Genomic DNA, 20,567 nt, shown 5'->3' with positions numbered 1-20,567 from the left:
TTTAATTTAAAAGCTTACATAAAAATTTTCATAAATAAAATAATGTATAAAAGACTAAGCATTTAGTTGTAATTAATTTATTGTAGCTGTATGCAACTATATTCATATGATGCGTTTTATCACCATAAAATTGATGAACCAATCAAGTGCATTGACATGAGCAAACTTGAAAAGTTTTTCTAAAATTTCAAATTATTTATGATGAAAAACTTTTACAAGTCGATACAAGTATAATAAGCGCATTATTGTAACACAATACCATAAGCAAATAAAAGATAAATTGATTACTTTGTAACTAGTTACTATATAAAATCCAGAAGTTCGTGTCATAATATAACCATTTACATTAAATAAATTCAGTCAACTTATTCAAAGTATTAAAGTTGTCTTTTTATTATATAAAAAGCTCTTCTAGATGCTAATCAACATAAAGTTTTTTTTTATTATATAAAAACATAATTAACTATAACACAAAAAAATAAAATTTTCCATCATATTATTGTGTTATAAAGTATCAATATTTACGTCGAAAAATATATCAAAAGATATTCATCATACTTTAATAAATATTAATTAAAATATAAAATTTTTATTTTTTTAGAAGAAAAATCATACTACAATTTTTGCAAAAGTAATGCTTTTGAGTCTAATTTAAATGTATATTGAAAATTTATATTAATTTTCATTATTTATTCATACAGAAGAATGATGTTAAATAATTTTCAAATAAGATATTACAAGAATTTGTTCAGCATCTATGAAAGAATTGAATAATTCTTTTTACTATGCTATTTTACCAGATATTAATTTTTTTTATTAATATTAAACATTATATTACACGAAATTTCAGATCGTTATTTATGAATTTTTGAAGAAGCACGCAACAAAATATATCGATAAAAAAGCAGTTAAAATAATTGGTGTTCTTTTTTGGTATAAATAAAAATAGCAATTGAAACTTTGAGTGAATAAAATCCATGTAAAAAAAAAAAATTTAGCTGGAATGAAATCAACTGAAAAAAAAATAATCGCAGAAAATAAAAAGAAAGAAAAGAAGCGCATGCGACACTCACGGTGAACATCGGATGCGAGTAGGTTGTGATGTTGGAGTGTGGTCGTGCTAGGGAGAACCTGCAAAATAACTTGAGGAGGTGGTGGTGCTCCGGGTAAAGGCACGTGGATACGTGGCTTCCCCGGTGACACCGGCTCACCATCCTCAGCACGTGCCGCATTACACGACACTTTAAAATCATTCGAACATCTCCGGTGCTGAGCCACACCAATGCCAATTGCTGTACCGTTCCCTCCTGCTGCTGCTGTTACGCTCGCTGACAATGTCGTTGTAGGTGTAATAGACGTTGATGTTGTTGTTATTCCTGATGCACCGCCACTACCAATACCACCGCCTGTCGTAGCAGAACCATCACTCTTCGTCTCTACTACCACCTGCGACGGCTCGGTGCCTCCTCCAGTCTGATTATTTGCCACTACGAATGCTGAATTTTCTTCCTTTGTTATACTCATGTAGTAACACGTGTCTGTTTTTTTCATAATGTGTCTTGGCCCTTGAGTACCAACAAGCAAAAAACATGAATAAAAGATGATGAATAATGCTGATGATGTAGGTGAAACCAACGATGAAGAATGAATTTTTATGGAAATGATTCTTACCAGGATTCAAGAGAATAGTGTCCTCGTAAAATTCTGGTAACTCTGCTGGTCTTACTGCTACTAGGGCAACACCGTACTTCCGGTGACTGTGAAATGACGCGTAGGTAAAAGATTTACCTTCATATTCACCAAAGAATCGTGAATCTCCTAGAGTTATATGATAAATCTCGTTGCCTGAACACTTTCCATAAAGTCGGTGCCATTCTTCCTGTGACTGTTGTCCCTCTCTGTTGGTTTTAGAATATATAATTAATTATGACGAATAAAATAGCAAAAACCACAGCTTTTTAGAGTTACGTTTTTTTGCATGAGTTCAACATGAAACTCTAGCCTTCTTTTTCTCTTGTATTTACGTACTTTACTATGCTACTTTAACTGTTCAAAGTCATTGACCATAAAGACTTGAAATTCTATATAAAATTAGATAAATGTACTTTCTATGTAATCTTAAAGTTAGTTGCGTAAGAAACTGAATTTTTGTATAGTATAATAGTAATAATTGTTTAAATCGATTTTCATTTGATTTTATATAAATATTTTAAGATTGTTTTCTCTAATATATTTTTAAAAGTAAAGTGAACAAAAGCAATACATGATATTTGTATTTGAATATTTTCCAACGTTACTCACTGTCCCCTTGATGTGTGGAGTAACAATGTCACCAACGTTGATGCACCAGGACAAGTACAATTATTCGCTAAAATAGCATATTTTAATTCATCCTCGCACACAACATGCTCAGCAAATTTCACGTGGAGTTTATTTTCCGGACGGAAGATCTGAACATATTGGGGTACATTTGGTGCATAATCCTTGACAGCCCATGATCGTAAAATCGTATGCTCATCCGCGGCAGTTTTGTCAGCATAATTTCTTGCTGCAAGCACGAAACATGCTTCAGCATCATTCATTCGTGCTCTAACAAGATCACCATCCTTTAAGCATGAACCTTGTATGTAAATAACTCGTTGAGCCCAAATAGGAACTTGAAGTATCATCCTCATGGTGGTATCCAATTCCATTGGAGATAACAACACAACATAATAATCCTATACCAGAAAAAAAAAAATTGTAAGTCATAAAAAAGTTTTTGTTCGTTCGGAATATAAATCTCAGTATTGTTTATATTTGTAAAAAAACAATACTTGAAGCAATGGATGCGCGTAAAACTCATTCAAGAAGTCCATTATCGTATCTGCTTGTAAAGTTGTGCTGCATACTACCACGTGCTTTTCATTTTGTGCTCGATGCGAAGAATACGATCCTCCAAGTTTTTGCCGTTCCATCCACGTGAAAGCCAATTGCTCGAACTAAAAATAATATCATTAATAAATAAATTTCCTAAAAATATCTCCAATATGGCATTTGACTCAAATTTGATCAATATTATTCTGTCATTATGAAATTAACTGAAAATCGATCAATTTTAATCACAATAATTGACCTAATTTTCAGTATATTAATAAACTCGATTTATAGAAAAAAATTTTTGATGTTCCAATTTTATTATTGGTATTTATTTTGTATTTTTACTTTCTAACCTTTGAATTTTTCATTGGCTTTGAAACATTTAAGAACAATAATGTTGCTTTTAAATGTCTATTTATTGATTCTATTTCAATCGTAGAAATGCTGTTAAAATTATTGATACTAATTGGAGTGTGACATTTGTAAATTGATATAATTTTATAAAAATAATATTAATGATAACAGAGCTTATAAGTAATAATTAACTTATAGGTCAGTAGTATTAGTCAAATCATTTATAATAATGGAAATTTTTTAAATTATCAAATATTTTTTATTCTATTACATTAAGTTTAATTGTGTAGAAACTTTGTGTAATTATATATTCTCAGTTAATCAAACGTTTATGTGGCAAATAATTAAAATTAAATTTAAAAAATCAATTCTAATCATAAATTAATTTTCAAATAGCTTTTTATATAAGTATTATTTAAAACTACTGATGATGGTCTAAAAATGTTTTTCTTGATCGGCTTCGTCTCGGCCATCATATCACACACGCCGGGAAATTCAACTTTCTGGCCTTGGGTCGTAATATACTATTTATCTTTTTATTATCAATCAATAAAATATAAAAAAAATCAATTAATAAAATAAATGACAACAAAACTAAACATGAAATCCGACTTAGTTAATTAAACGACGATTTATACGACACACGTCTGAACATACTTGCTAGCAGCTACAATCACCATTACAGAATGAACGACAGATGGACACAATGTCGACAGAATTGTGCCTATGAGCGTTACTTTTCACACTATCTATTCGACCATCCATCAATTCACTTAAACCCTCTTCCCATATTTATATTGACTCTTCGAAATATTCATGTGAGGTTTCTAATATTTAATGTATTTCAGTTACAATTTGATCAAACATACACAATCAACTTTGTAAGCTCCACAGTTATACTCTTAGTTAAATTATGATAACATTGTTACAAACTTAAATGTTAAAACAAGCAAAATAAAAAATTAATAAAAAAAATTTTCGAAACTTTTTTATTTTAGTTAATGTTCTTTTCTTTTATTATATACACTTTTTCATAACTTTCCTTTGAATCTTTTACGCTTTTTTTTAGTTTTTTTCTTTATACAAATAACATCATAAACAAGAGTTTACGAAAGAGACTTATAAGATTCAGTGAATAAATTCTATGAGACAAATAAGTTAATTTTGATTCAACAAAACTAATTAAAATGAAAACGAATAAAAACGAGTAAAAAGCTCTTGAATAGTAAAAAATATAATTTTGTTAATTAGAATACTTTTTACCTGAGTCGGTAGAACTAATAGTGCGACGCATATCATGCAAACCATATAAAGCTGTGAAGGCCAAATGTCTGGCACGAAGTCTCCATATCCTACAGTAGAGAATGTTACTACCACAAAGTACGTGCTTTGAAATAAATTCAACTGTCTGTGACCTGCTCTCTGGAAGTGTTGAATCCCACATACACTGAAATATTAATAATAAGAAATTAAAAGAAGGAAAAATGACTAAATTTATTTATTTTTATGGATGAAAATTCTTGAACTGCTTGAATAAAAGCTGAGAAAAATGATTTTCATAAAAGGAGAAAATTCAAGAGAACAGTATTCATTCTGTTAAAAAAATGGTATACTTTCATATAATTTAGATTAAAAATTGTATGTAAAAAATGAGAAGAGCAAGAAATAACGTAAGTTTATTTCTCGTTCAGGTAAACCAGTTAACTTTTTTTAAAATAATTATTTTAAAAAATAAAATAAAAGCCATATGCATATAAATTGAAAATAATTGGTTATGTTTATGGATTTTTTTCAATTCAAATAGTTTTTGTCACAAGATAGTTCTCGTACTACTTAACTTATTTAACTAACTAGCTAATTGATTAATCAGCAGAATAAAATGATTCAAACGATGATAAGAATATTATGATAATTTAATATCTCTTGTATCGGTATAATAATCAACACTAATAAATTTTAATTATGAAATTAATTAAAAATTGAAATAAATTATTAAGTGATAATATAGTTTTTAATTATAGCTTTTTCTAGTAAATGACTGTTAATATTTAAGAATAACTTTGAGAACGACTTTAGTGGAATATTTAATTAAGGATAGTAATAGAAGATAAACTGTAAGTTGTTGTAAAAAGTAATCATAATAATGTAGCAGCAAGAAAACGACAAATTCCTATTTGAAAAGGTTTTATGAAAATATCATTGTGTGAGAAATATAGTAAAGGGTCAAAATGAATAGACCAGTTTGTATGAATAGAATTGACTTAAAGTTTAAATTAGTTGGGTAAACGCAGCATTTAATGTTTAAGCTTGAGTTGTCTGAAATTCTACACAGCGAAAGTCTAGCAGTATTTATCGTCCAATATTAGTTCTCTTGAATGCAACTTAAGAACTTTTGGACGACTACTTTACTTCAATCTCCATGTTAAAGAGACACATTTGTAATAATTCCCTGTCTATTATTCATGCAACCTACTTCTCACTCTGGAGATATAGAATTGAATTTTTCTCTTTCATCAATTTTCAATTTACTTGAAAACTAGTTCATTTGCATCATGTAAAAGGTCAGGATTAATTATTGAAATCAATCAATATCTTGTTCAGCTGATGGTAAATCATCAAAATATCACGTCGACACTATTGAGAATTATTACAAGTGTTAGATTATAATGAATAAATTAAAAGTATCGTGAATAAATGTCACTATGACTCCGATCAAAACTTGCGTTTACTGTCATTCAACTCAACTAAAGTTGTGTGAATGTTACCGTTGTCTATGATATGAATAATATATCTCATGAAATCAATATAATACGACAAGCCCTGTATGAGCTAAGAGTTAGTCGATTAGTTATTTATTGTTGGCCTACATAGCGTTGACTTATCGGACAATATGGAATGAAAAGTGAGAAAGGTATCTGGAGACATTACATACATAGCACAAACTTGTAAACCCCCTAACACCAAACGCTTTTATCAAATCTGTACATCTACTAAGTATTATTATTATACCCTTTGTGTCTATTTCTAGTCATGACCCAGAGGAAATGGACTTTTATCATTAAAATTATATTGACATTATTTTAATTATCATTTTGAAATTGAGAAAATTAAACTTTGGTACAACTGACTCATTTAATTCTATATATTAAAATATCGACAATAATAAATGTATAATCAAGAAAAAATCTGTAATAAATACAGGTTTACTTTTGAAAAACTACTTTCATATTATTATTTTATGTACAAATATATAAAAACAATATCTATGAATTACATCATAAAAAGAAGATACAATGAAATTCATTTATATCTTTTATTGTATTTTATTATTAATTAATTATGTAAATAATATTAGATAATGTTTTCATTCATTACTAAAACATGACGCAACAAAAATAATTTAATTAATTTAGATATGTTAGTATAAAGTTTCACTTAATTTGAGAATTATGTTATGCTGCTGAAGTTCATTATTTACTTTGAAATCTACTATCGAGAGGGTTATACTTTTTGAAAAAAAAAAAATATTTTTACATCACTTTTCTCTAATATAACATGTCTTATATATTTATTTTCTACGTTAAGGATCGTTTCGTATATTTTTCAAAATTATGCTTATTAACTAGATAGGTAACTTTTCTAAATTAAATCACAATAGGGTTCTTAGGCTTCCGAATGAAACATCTGCAAAAACAAACAAAATTTAAATTAACTTATTCATTCAACTCGCACAAAGGAAATTTACGAAATTTATATAATTACGAAGTACTATTGTACGTTACCCTGACTTTTAATCTCGGCTTTATGAATGTTCTCAAAATCAAACCTTTTTCATTAAAAAACTTTATAATTAAACAATATTCCAAACTTTTTATTTTTTATTTTTTTTCTATTGTTTTTATCGTTTATTTGTGAATTAATAACGATAGATGGTTCAATTGATAAATTTATATTAACACTAGAATTTCATTTTATCATTTTTGCGTTTGTTGTTGTATGCATTTGAATACCCAATAGATTAAATTAAATAAATATCTTTTTCGATACATTGAATATAATATTTGATACAATAAATTATCACTTTTTTGTAAGTATTCTGAGTATTTTTTTCTTTACGATTTGTATTATAAAACAACTTTTTTACAGTAACAAGTAAAAATGTTTTTACGAGTTTATATTAACACAAAAAAATAGGGTGAAAGTTTTTATTGTAAGAGAAAAGAAGATATTATTGTCCCTAGGTGGTTATTCTTGGACATTGTGACCCCGACAACGAAACAGATACAGTTCACGTCAATCGACTTTACGTTGCTATAAGCAAAATTCAAGTTCGATCTCTAACTAGAGCTATAGCTTGAAATAATTGAAAAATCAAATTTTCCTTCGTAATACTAAAGACGTAACAATTTTTCACCTATTTATTCATTTATTTCATTGCTTTCTAGAGTACAGTGTTACTCACTTTTTTTTGTACAATTTGTAGAAAGATTGGTAAGTTAAATAACAGAAAAATGCAAAATTTTTTGCTGTAGGTCGAAACAAATTTTATTAAATTCTTTGCACAATTATGCTGCAGTGGAATTTTTTTTTGTTAATTCCATTAATACATAGAATATTTTAGCAACGCTTAAACAAAAAATAAAGAATATAATTTTATGATAATAAGAAAATGAAATTGTGACAAAGTCATAGAGGTATAAAAGCTATTTATGAGTTTCGATAGTACGGTAAGGTTCAACATTGCGAAACTCGTATGACATCATGAAGCTTTTTAAGGCGTCAAAGTGGAGCTCACAAGTTTGCGAGCACTCGCTCTAGTGCTATTATTGAGAAAGAACCCCTCGGGAATATCAGGGTGTAGCGAGTTTGCACTTTAGATTTAATGGTGATTCTCTCTCTTCCTTTCTCTTTACTCTTCCTCTTCACTCAGTCATATCATGATGGTGTGACTTTTTCATACTGGCACTCCTTGACCACTATAAGGCATGTACTTCAAGTACTTATTATGCTAAAAACTTTTTTTTTATACGTTCATCAAATGTTCAATAACCATTATTCTATTCTCTCAAGTGTACATAATTATTAAACTTGAGCAAGAAAAATTACTTTGTTTAATTTTAATATAATTTCTTCACCTAAACTTCACAGCTCTTTCATTACTTATGAAGTCAATCTTCTTTACAGTTAACATTCCTATTCAAATAACAATATTCCTGTTGCATCTGTTAATTGTACTTAACTTTTTATCCAATACAAGTTTGTAATCAATAAATATTTATTTTTCTTTAATTACTCCATAAATTATCATTCATTTTATTTATTTAATTCAAAATAATTAAAAAGAAAACTTTTAACTTTACTGTTTTTAATTATTTACTATTAATCGATGATCGAATAAGATTAATCAATTTACCAATCTTCTATACCATGATTGAAATGTCTATTTGTACTTTCAGTTATTGTATAGAATAATTTCGGAACTAAAAATACTAAGTAATTATATGATGATGAATAGAATATTTAAATATTTAAAAGATGAAGAAAATTGAATGTGACTCAAAAATATATTTTTCCATATAGTTTAAAAAAAATAAGTGGGTGCGGTCTAACGTCGAGAATCGATGTCAAATGGTTATATGACGTTGGAATGCACGCTCTCAATTATCAAAAACAAAATGTGCTCATTAATTAATTCTTCACAAAGTACTTAAAATGTTTTACGAGACATTATTCGAAGTATTTTTAATTAAACGCATTAAATATTACTGAGTATTCATATGGATAAATTTTGTCGAAAGAAATCGTAATTCCATTACTGAATGCCAGCTTCTGTTTTTTATTAATTTATCAACAATCAGTTATTTTAATTGGTTCGATATTCAATCAATATTAATGATTTCTATATTATTTAATATTTGAAAACAGTGTATTATTAAAATAACATTAGTGAAATTACAAATAATAAAAATATTAGTACTCTTTAGTGATCTAAGTGCGACCCGGAAGGCATACACGACTAACTTCCTAGTGGGGACAACAAAAAGATTTTTTTGTTTTTAAAATCAATTAATTATCACCACTATAATAATTATATTCATTATAATTATTACTGGGAGGTCAAGTGTGTAAATGTTGCCTAAATTGAAAAATGCAGATAGTTTACTATTTTTTTTAGTTTTTTGATTCTGCACAAAAACTGGCTGAACCGATTTTGCTAAAAACCTAATCAGTTCTAAGTTCCGTAATTATACGTCGAATACAATTCGTCCGACGTCGATATCATTTTTTGCTCTTGAGATAATCGAGACGAAAAATAATTCCAAACTCACATACGTATATACGTAAATGTCAACTTAAAAACCGTTGTTTATGACTCTAGGGATCTTATTAAAACACAATGATATGTCAAAATTCGGAATTCGTAAAATCGGATCCATTACTTCAACTTAATACTAGGAAGCCAATAAATAAAATTAGTATTTGAAATAGAATTCATTCTATTTTTAGAGAACAAAAAATGTTGTACGTAACGCAAAAGAATATCATTGTGGTTATGGAAAAAGAACTAAAATATCAAAATTCCTATTAAACATTGATATTAGCTGTGGGCTGTATGTTTCACCGAAATATTTACTTGCAGACATATTGGTGTATATTTTGTTGAATACTGAGGTTGTGTTTTCGTTGTGTCAACATCTCGAGTGTGTTAGTTTCGGTCACTAGAGACTAGAGAATACTAGACGACCCCTCAGGCATAATTCGAATAGCTTCGATGTTGTAAAATTTCAGCTGATAAATAATGACACAAACTTTAAAAGATTAATTGAATCTGTTTAAATATTTACCACTATAAATGCATTATAAAAATTTTATTTTCAATGTGAAATTTTAAATTTATCTTTTATTCAGGATATAATTTTATTTGTGCCTAATTTAGTCTTTCAGATCTTTTAAGATCTTCTCATAATTTCGTGTATTGTCTTAATTTCTCGATGTTTAAATACTCTTATCAGTCTTTGGAAAGTCTACCCTAAACAGTTACTATAAATTTCATTAATTGTAGACTTCTCATTTCTATAATTTTCCCAATAATAGTTAAAACTTACCTCGTGAAAACAAGGCACAATAACGTGACACTAAGAATCATTAGCTGCTGACTTAAGGCCGACTGAGACCTTTGCATTGCTCTGTGTAAATCATTCTGTAATAGTTAATTCAATATTAACATTTTTGTTATATTCCAGTGAAACTTGTTTAACTTTATTACAAAAATATTATTTTATAAAAAAGTTAATCGAATGTCTTGAAAATTCAAATTAAGGCTTGAAGATATTAGAATTTTTGTTATATATAAGCGAAAAATAATTAACGTTGACTTAATGGCACAATTAGAAATGTTACAGGTTTTAAAGGCCTCTTATCATAAGTATATCTATAATTTATAATTTGATACTGAAAATAAAAAATAGCCGATTTCTGATCCAACACTGTACCAGTCTTGAACCAATAGTGTTGTTTTTGTTACATCTAATATCTATCTTCAAAAAGATGAGATAAATATTAATTTGTAATAGGACATGAAAATAGCTTTTGTGTCTGTTCATGTCTACTGATAAAACGTAATAATGTTTCGAACTCTATCATACACCAACGGTATTACTAATCTTAAGCAAAAATATTGATGTTATATGAAAATAAATTGTTTACTCACGAACATATTTTCCAGAGAGTGCTTAGCCAGCCAACAGTTAAGAAATACTGGGATGAATAAATTTCTCATTGGTGGGAAGAGAATCTGTAAAAAATATATCAAAATTTAAAAATTATTTGAATTATACAATGCAGAAGAATCCAAACAATTAATTTATTAAGTATCACTAGTTGGAATAATTCATGATATTACATCTCGATAAACTAAGTTTTAAGTTTTAAGTCGATAGAATAAACTTAAAACAATACATTAAATTAATTTAAATATTATTCAACTTTTCGAACTTTTCTGAAGGATTTTTATCTTTGATTACATTACATGTTATTATTCATAGATCTTGAAAATAATCAATACAAACTAAAAAAAAAATATTTAACTTCAACTTTTTTCAGATAATAAAAAAGGAATTCAACGATTTTTCTGTGCTCGTTTTTTGAAGTTAAAAAAAATAATGTCACGAGTAGAATATAAAAAAACTTTAGTCTATAGCGGTTTGCATAACTTGTGAGTTAAACTGTTTTGTTCGTATACGCCTATTTGTTTTTTATTTAGCGAATGAAGGAAATTACCTGTCAATATTATAATTATTCTGGCGGTGACAATTTTCATGGGAATTACAAGTGTTATTTTATCTTCATTAATAATAAGTGACAAAATAATCAATTATGATATTAAATTAATCGATGAATAAATAAATTTAAATTGAAATAATTCTATAACTTTTCAAACCAACATAATTGAATTAAATGCACTAAAATAATTATGATTCATGATGAAATTAAACGCTAAATCGATTTAATATTGAATACAATACGATGAAACATGTTGAATCATGGTACAAGTTGATGTTTGAAAAAAAATTTTAAATAATTACTCGATATTAGATAACAATTGTAACAGAAAGTATGAATCGTATTAGAATAGACAATACTCGATGAAAATAAATTCTATGACAGACAATATTTATTAAAGCAATTAATAAATACCAAAGATAATAGACTTGAGCTAATGAAATTTTGATAATAACATAATAACCAAAGTTAATATCATTATATTTCCTGTAAATTAGAGAGTTGCTTAATCCTAATAGAATAATGAAAACGTATGTATTACATTATAGTTTACTTTTAATAACCTCATTTTCCAAATTAAATATTTTATATCATAAGAGAAGTGTAATCTCGATAAAAACTAATTTCGATAAAAACGAGATGATACTGCATCAACGATGACAACGACGTTCAGAAAGCATTATAATATTTGGTTCTATAGACGAAGAAGTCATTTGAGACATCCTGGAACCAAGTGTACTTGATAGTCCAACTCTTGGGATACTGAAGACAGGGTAAAGATATCGGTTTGCATTGACATTTCGTGCTTTAAACGATACTGTGAAATCTTCGATATTTTACCGTACACGGAGAGAATTTACGTAAGTTAACTGTATACTTACTTAACTAACCCTGACAGTATAATAATTATTTATGAAAACTTTAAATTCATTTGTGTCAATTGTGATTAGAAAAAAAATGCTTTCGTGTATCAAAACTATCATTATAACTAAATTATCTATTTTTGTTGGGTTAAATAAATGTTATTGATATCGACTCAAATTCTCTATCTCTATTTTCCTTAGTTTAATTTATCCAATAGTAACGATCTTAACTTAATAAGAAACTGAATGTTCAAACTATTCATTTATAAAATAGTAATCATTTATCATTATTGAATTCAACTATGGCTACAGCTAAATATTTTGGATACAGACATGTAAGGATCGCCTTACCCATTAATTTATTATTTATTTTAGAGATGGCATCATTCTGAATACATATAGATGTAGAAGTAGAGGTCTAGTCTAATAGTTTATGCGCGCCAGCTTAACGACGTTCGGCTGACAATTTGTGCGCAAGAGAAAACTACCACTAGAACTAATACGATCGAAAAATAAGCCTAACAATCGGTTTTTAGATCCTAACTTCTGAATGTGTAGATTAAGGAGTTGACATAGACGTGATTATCTTTACTTATTTTCTCAGTGTTGAATCCTGGACTAATTGAACTTAAAGACACCAAAAGGAGCAAGGAATTAGGTGTTACAATTTAATTCTTTCCTTAATCACAATAATTGATAACGATTAATTGGTAGTTAAATTGATAGTAATAAAAACAAGTGTATCACATGTCATGTTATTAACTACTACCGCAAAAACCTTTTAATTGTTTACTGCTATAATTCATACTATATATATATAGTATATACTATATATATACATATATAGTAATTTAATTAAGTACATTTATCATAAAAAATATGTAAATATAGCATAAATAAATTATAAATAATTGGCTATTTAAAAAATACTTACAGTGATTGCAAATGGTATTGTGTTCACCAACTCCAGAATAAAATGGAACGAAAGTAACTGCTGCCATACATTACCCTGTAAAGTTAAAAGAGCCAACTCAACAAATTCATAATTTTTATTTAATAAATTATGTTGCTAATGTAACAATATTTTTTATCACATGTAGAAAAATATAAAAGATATTGCTTATTGGAAAATAAAACAACTTTTTATATAAAAAAAAACTAACTAAATGATAAAAATTGTTCATAATAATTATTCCTTATTACAGTTAAACTAAAAGGATATAGAATATCCTGACAATTGTAATAGAATGCAGTTTTTTACTTATAATCACGAGACTAATAAAATTCACAGAAAAATACAGTACCCTGTGTTTTATACAAAACTATATAGCAAAAAAATGTTAAATCGAATAGAAGAGAATAACAAAAACGAACATAGTGTCCGTGTGAAAAATTCCAGATGATACCAGTAGAAAATTGGAACATGCAACACTTTTGTAATGATACTACTATGTTTAGATCTCGTGAAATGTTTTAGATTATTTGCACTATTATTTCTACATCACTAGTTCTTTAGATTGAAACCCCGACTTGGACCAAGAAAGAATTCTTGACGTTTCAATTTTCTGTTTATCGTTTATATTATAATAAAAAATACCTAAACATTTTCTAGCTGTTTTGTTTTCGTTAAAAAATGAACAGTTGTGTTGAAACAAGAAAATAAACTTTAAAAAAACTTTTAATGGTTGTTTTTTTTTCTCCTTTTGAATATTTTTTTTTTTTGTAAAGATTGCAATTTTCTAACTTGTGTTAAATTTCAAAAAATGACTTTTTTGTTGTTTGGAAACTAATCTAACGATATTTAATTTTCTTTAATACTTTAAACGTACTGAAAAAAATGAAATAGCTGAATAGTCTTTTCGTTATAAAAAAAAAAATTCATATGTAATATGTTGAATCAGAAATTTACACATGACAGCGAATCTAACCATTCCTATTTTTCTTAAAGTAAGACCCTCGATATGTACTTGTCAAGTATTTAATGACCTATTTTACCGCACTCTTTTAATAATCAATTTAATGATTATTATTGTTAGACTAATTTTAATTATCTTCATCATTATTAATCATCCTTACGTAGATTAGCATTTAGTGTTATAAAAACTGAAAATGAAACAAAATAATATTACATACTGAATGTAAACTAAATATACTCATAGAACGTTTTATTTCTAATGATTTAGTTATAAATACATTAAAAATTAATTTCACTTTTAAATTTGCAACATTTTCTATATTGAAATTTCTTTTTTATTATCCTATTTAAAATGATTTTGTATTTTAATTGTCAAAGAATTTATGACAACTTTCAAGTTCAATTTTTCATCAAAATCCTGTGAATACTACATAAGTAGTCAAGTAATCATAAAACTGATAAATTTCAAGAGAAAAAAGAATCTGAACTTATGTATCACTACACTCAGACAATACTTCATCCAATAAATACCAGGCTCAGAAAAATAGACAGGTAAAAGAGAATTTATGTCGAGGAAGTTTCATCTAAGATTTTGTAGTATCATATACTGATACATATATATACGCTATACTTTTATTTTCACATGAAGTATCTCGTTATATATCTTCACAGGCTTAGAAATCCACACTAGGATATGTGGAGAATTACACCGTTGTTCTCACTGCTTCATGCCTCAGAAACTAACAACCACAAACTTCAAACATCAACTCATCCATTTTGAGATAAACAGTGAAAATAGCTTGATTTTTTTGTTATTTCCAAGAATATGTAACTTCCTAATAATTTTAAATAATTCATAAAAAAATATTTCAAAAAAATAAGTTTGGGCTTAGTTTGTGCGCTGACGACAAACTTTCCATTAGTTGTAATCCGTAATTATGTCATCTTTTTTTTCCGTTTATAAAAAATTACTATTTTTATAAAGAATATACAATTGTTTAATCACATCAAAATATTTATCGAATATAATCATTGTCATAATAATTCAATAGACTGAAACCATTTTCAATTGTTTATAATAAATTGAATTTGTTATAAATAATACATAATTTTCCAGAGTCATATGAAGTTATTAACAACCATATTTTATTGACCTCAGTTGTCAATCATGTTAACCATCTTATAAGTAGAATCTATTTCAAATATCTTTCTTACTCAACTTATTCTACACTCTTTTTCTTATAAAAAAACAATGACTGGACAAAATTTGTTCAAACTTCTTTCAGATCTTTTTCATTATATTATCTTTAAAATGAAATTTATCTGGAGTCGATATCCTCAATAGTTTTCGAGATATTAAAAACGAATAATCCTGACATACACATGCACATACGTAGGAGAGACTGGAGCCGGTTGTAACACGGATAGGTTGTTACAGCAGTAACGGTGGCTATTATACTGTTGTCCGTTGTAACAATCTACCTCAGTCTCCCCTTCATCCATATATGTATACATTTTTAAATCTTCTAATATGCTTTCAAATGTCTCAAAATGTAAAGACATGATAAAATTATGAATTTCAAAAATAAACTCCATTACAATAATTTCCTAATGGAAAGTTAATAAATTTCAATAAGCAGTTTTCCTATATTAAATTCATTAAAACTAAAAAATTTTCACAATTATTTTAATTTTTCTAATTAACACATTTTCAAATTCAAATTGACAATTTTTTTTTTAAATTCAAAAACTGAATTAAATTGAATTTGGTCAAGAAAAAAAGTTACTTAGAAGTGAATAATAAATTAATAAATTTTAACTTGATATATGGTCTACATTAAATTTTACATAATAATAATAATAATAATAATAATAATAATTTTGTCTGGCCGAGGGGTGCTCCTCTCGCTACGGTAATGGAATAAGTCCGTACAGCCAGTTCTTCCCTCCTCACTGGTGATGGCCTTCCGGGCGTGAGGAACGAAACTATCCATCTCGGTTTCGTTAAACATCACCACCTTTGCAGTGGGCTAACCACCCCTGCAAAGGTTTTTAACAGGTTACTAACGATAGACCTGCACCGGCCCCCCACAACCGGCCCTCTTCGGATGAGGGCCATGGAACAGTTGGGAGGGGCCTTACGATACGTTCCAACATGGCTATCGACCACGGACCACCCCTACAGCGCCTCAGGTGGACAGAGGAGCTGAGACGGGATTTGATGCAGTGTTGGGAGAGATGCGAGCCACAGACCTCAGGCTATGCCAGGCGCCTGCATACTCTGTGGTGCGAAAGGCACCCAGAGTTACAACAGCTAACGCAGGCGGCGCTCGCATCGCAGGTGCGGTATACTCAGTCTCGACGGCGGATAGAAGAGGAGTCAGACTCTGACTCTTCAGTATCAAACGCTTCAGAGACTGAGGGCGAAGTCTCACTAACACCCGAGACAGCCGCACCGAGGTGGAGCATACTCCCGTTCCACCCTTCTCTCACTGCAGAACCCCCAACTCCTCCCCCTGAGGGCACCAATCACCAGGACTTCACCGGCAGAGAGGGTAATTTTCTCCGGAAAATTACGCTCTCTGCAGAACACCTAGCCAGCGCTAACCAAGATCTCGACCATCGGGTACCAGATAGTGTAGATCTTTTTGCACTCAACAATGCAGTCTATGATGTGGCTCGAGGGTTTACTCAGGACAGACGAACACCTGTCAATCCTGAGTTAAGCCTGAAAAGACGCATCGAACAGATTGCAATTAAGATCAAGAAGGCTCGACAGGGTGCATCTCGTATTCAGAGTGTGATGGATCACGTAAATACTCACAGGCCTTATACGCCAAGAATTCGGCGTATCGTGGCGAGTATCAGACGTGAACATCACACTTTGAATACGGCCGTGTTACTGATCCTAAAGGAAAGGTACACAGGCAAAATAAGATCGCTAATGGCCGTTAAAAAGTCATTAGCAAAGCGGTACAAGCGACGAAGGGACAACAGATTGTTTCAATCTGACCCTTCGCGCTTTCTTAAGCCGCAAGCCCCTGTCACTTATGAGCCCCCGAGTGCAGAAAGAGTTGAAACCTACTGGACCGAAATATATGGTCGCGCTAGTGCGCTAGATGTAGACACTCCAGCCCTTCAACTGTTCAGAGAATTCTGTGACGAACATCTATCACGAATTCCTGAAGAGTTTCAACGAGTCAGCATGGATGAAATCAGGAATGCTCTAAGGGGCACAAAGAACTGGGCTGCCCCTGGGCCAGATGCAATCCCCACCTTCTGGTGGAAGAAATTGACCTCATCCCACCAGCATCTGGCTCGTATCTTCTCAGAATATCTAGGAGGAGATACACCCATTCCTGGATGGCTCGTTGAAGGGCGTACTGTGCTGATCCCCAAAAGTGGTGATCTGTCCAACCCCAAAAACTACAGGCCTATTGCATGTCTAAATACTCTCTACAAATTGTTTACAAAGATTTTGAACGAGAGGATTTTGACTGCAATAGAACCTGTATGGAGACAGATAAACGAACAACGTGGCAGCAAGCGTGGCTTGACAGGTTGCAAGGAGAACTTGCTAGTAGACCGATGCGTCACAATGGACGCATACTACTACAAGCGCAACTTGTCAATGGCCTGGGTGGATTACAGAAAGGCATTTGATACAACATCACACGAGCTTCTCCTCTACTTGCTCGAATGCCTTTCAGTACCCCCACAAATAGTGAGATGCATCGAACATCTGATGCCGCTCTGGAGGACACGTTTCACCGTAACATCTGGTGAAACAAGAGTGTCTACCAGAGCAGTGCCATTTAGGAGAGGCGTATACCAGGGAGATACCCTGAGTCCTCTCCTATTTTGCATCTCACTGCTGCCATTATCTGTCACTCTACGCCGAACGCCTGGATATAAAGCCGGACGAGTCTCCAACCGCGTACACAAAGTCACACATCTATTTTATATGGATGACTTGAAAGTGTACGCGGCAAGTCCTGAGAGACTCCGAACAGCCTTAGAGGTTGTTTCCGAGTATACCAGTGCAATCGGCATGGAGTTTGGGTTGGACAAGTGCGCAGTTGCCCACTTAGTAAAAGGAAGATCGCCGAACTCGAGTGATAATGTCGAGCTTATAGACGGGAGCATCATAAAACATCTGGATGCTGGAGAGTCATACCGATATCTTGGACAGGCACAATCTCCTTTGCAGGACGTGTCTGTCATCAAAGATACTCTCCGCAGTGAGTACAAGTGGCGACTTAAGAGAATATGGGGCTCTGAATTATCAGGCCCTAACAAAGTCAAAGCCACGAATATGCTCGCTGTCCCAGTCTTGCTATACTCATTCGGAGTTCTTAAATGGCTCCGAAAAGAGCTTAAAGATCTGGACATTATCACGAGGAAAGTGATGACACTATATCGAAGTCATCACCCGCGATCTTCTGTCCAACGCCTATACTTTCCCCGTGATCTGGGAGGGCGTGGACTACTAAGTTTGGAGTGTCTACATGACAGGTTAGTGATAGGCCTGGCTTATGACATCTATGAGAGCTCTGATCCTCTTCTCAAGTTCGTGAACAGCTTTGAACTATTGGGAAGGGATGCGTTCCTATATAGAGCAGCATATCAGGCAGCGCAGAACCTCGGCTCAGTTTTCGACCCTAGCAGCTCAGACGGTCTAAGGCTTTTGCAATTGACCAGAGGGCAGCGAAAGGTCGATATAAAAACAACCGAGCAGTTAAAACTGCTCGACGAACATGTGGCAAAGTCCTTACATGGTGTGTTTTATCGTCATCTCGAAACACAGGACTTGTCACACCAGCTGACTTTCCAATACCTTAAGTCAGCTGGCTTGTTCTCTGAGACCGAAGGATTCATTATGGCCTGCCAAGATGGTGTATTTTCCACCCTCGCCTATCGGCGTGATGTTATGCACGAGCAACTCGAGGACACAAGATGCCGAGTTTGCCACGGTGATGTAGATGAGACGCTATTTCATGTTTTATCGGCTTGTCCGATATTAGCGCGCTCAGCCTACATTCACCGGCATAACGCCGCCCTAAGAGTGCTGTATTACCACCCTCGGCACTCTTATGGAATAGACGAGACACCAGTGCTGCCCTATGTGCCCGGTGAAATTGAGTCAGTCGTTGAGAACGGGAGAGCAAAAATTCTTTGGAATTACCCGCTCTCTACGCCCCAACGTATTGAACACAATAAGCCGGATATTACTCTTTTCGACCATACCACCAAGCACGTATATTACATTGAGTTCTCAGCTCCGGCTGAGACAAATATACGTGCAAAAGAAGAGAGTAAACAGGAACGCTACAGAGAGCTCATGGAGGTCATGAGAAATGTCTATCACGAATACACAGCGCACGTGATAGTCCTGGTGATTGGCGCCCTCGGAGGGATGAGGGACCGCTTTCTGACAGAGCTTCGAACAATACCAGTCTGCCGTAGTCAGGCTGAGATTCTCGCGGCTCGTATGCAGAAAGCGGTCATCCTTGGTTCTCTCCGAATCCTGAGACGACTGTAACAAATGACTGAACGGCTGCAGCCCCGGCTCACCCTCAAACCTGAGGGAGTCAGGTGCCTGCAGGATAATTCCGTCTGGTCAGGCCCCAGGTGGGTCGGAGCCCTGGGATCCCTGGCCAGACACCTCTGACGAATCGCAAGATGAAAATAATAATAATAATAATAATAATAATAATAATAATAATAGAATGGAGTGTAAAATTTCAAAAAATTTCAATAGTTTTAAAATTTCCATCAACGATTTCACCGATATACACACTAATACAAACAATAGAAGAACTGGAGTACATGAGAGAAATGAGTGGGTTTGCGTAAATGCAATTTCTGAAAGTATAAAAGTAGTAGTGCTATTGAAAAGGCTAGATCGACGTCTCAACCATGAACCAATCCTGTTACTATGGTAGAGTAAGGCTAACGTTTTTGTGCAGTAAGAAACATGCTTTGCTTCCTCGTACGTTCGTTCAAGTATCACCAGAACGTAACCCCTTGAACAGGCTTTATAAGTTCCCGAGGGTTTGCCCTCTCTCAACCTTTTACTCTCCACAAGCTTATGTACTTGGGTGAATATGAAAACTCCGTTCCAACACTCATCGTTTTATTGTTTTTGCGTGGACAAGCTATATACCTCTCGGATTACCAATACCTCTAGAGATTTGTTTAGTGCTTTTTACTATAACCTAAGTTATGCTTAGTAAATTTGACGTGACTATCTAAACTTAATGTTAAAAATAATTAATTAAAATTATTCAGTG

At 31.5% G+C, this 20,567-nt stretch overlaps 1 protein-coding gene across 19 annotated transcripts in view; it reads right to left on the bottom strand.

The window, feature by feature from the left end:
• SLO2 (slowpoke 2) overlaps positions 1-20,567 on the bottom strand; it is a 110,909-nt gene that overhangs the window by 15,343 nt on the left and 74,999 nt on the right. For 14 of the 19 annotated variants that reach the window (XM_035079635.1, XM_035079634.1, XM_035079641.1 and 11 more), the window contains 8 exons: positions 13,294-13,368; positions 10,925-11,008; positions 10,320-10,414; positions 4,477-4,660; positions 2,817-2,981; positions 2,302-2,720; positions 1,672-1,898; positions 1,074-1,565 (listed from right to left, as the gene is read on the bottom strand). In XM_035079635.1, coding sequence (XP_034935526.1) covers positions 1,074-1,565; positions 1,672-1,898; positions 2,302-2,720; positions 2,817-2,981; positions 4,477-4,660; positions 10,320-10,414; positions 10,925-11,008; positions 13,294-13,368 — 1,741 coding nt within the window. Of the gene's footprint in view, positions 1-1,073; positions 1,566-1,671; positions 1,899-2,301; positions 2,721-2,816; positions 2,982-3,212; positions 3,308-3,870; positions 3,950-4,476; positions 4,661-10,319; positions 10,415-10,924; positions 11,009-13,293; positions 13,369-20,567 lie in introns of those variants that run through there. The other 5 variants (XM_035079630.1, XM_035079633.1, XM_035079624.1 and 2 more) reach the window with 5 other exon arrangements.

Source organism: Chelonus insularis, unplaced genomic scaffold (assembly GCF_013357705.1).
Source record: "Chelonus insularis isolate UGA/USDA-ARS -01 unplaced genomic scaffold, ASM1335770v1 contig_24_pilon, whole genome shotgun sequence".
NCBI lineage: Eukaryota > Metazoa > Arthropoda > Insecta > Hymenoptera > Braconidae > Chelonus > Chelonus insularis.
The sequence above is the reverse complement of the archived record's forward strand: the minus strand, read 5'-3'. Positions and strand labels throughout refer to the sequence as shown.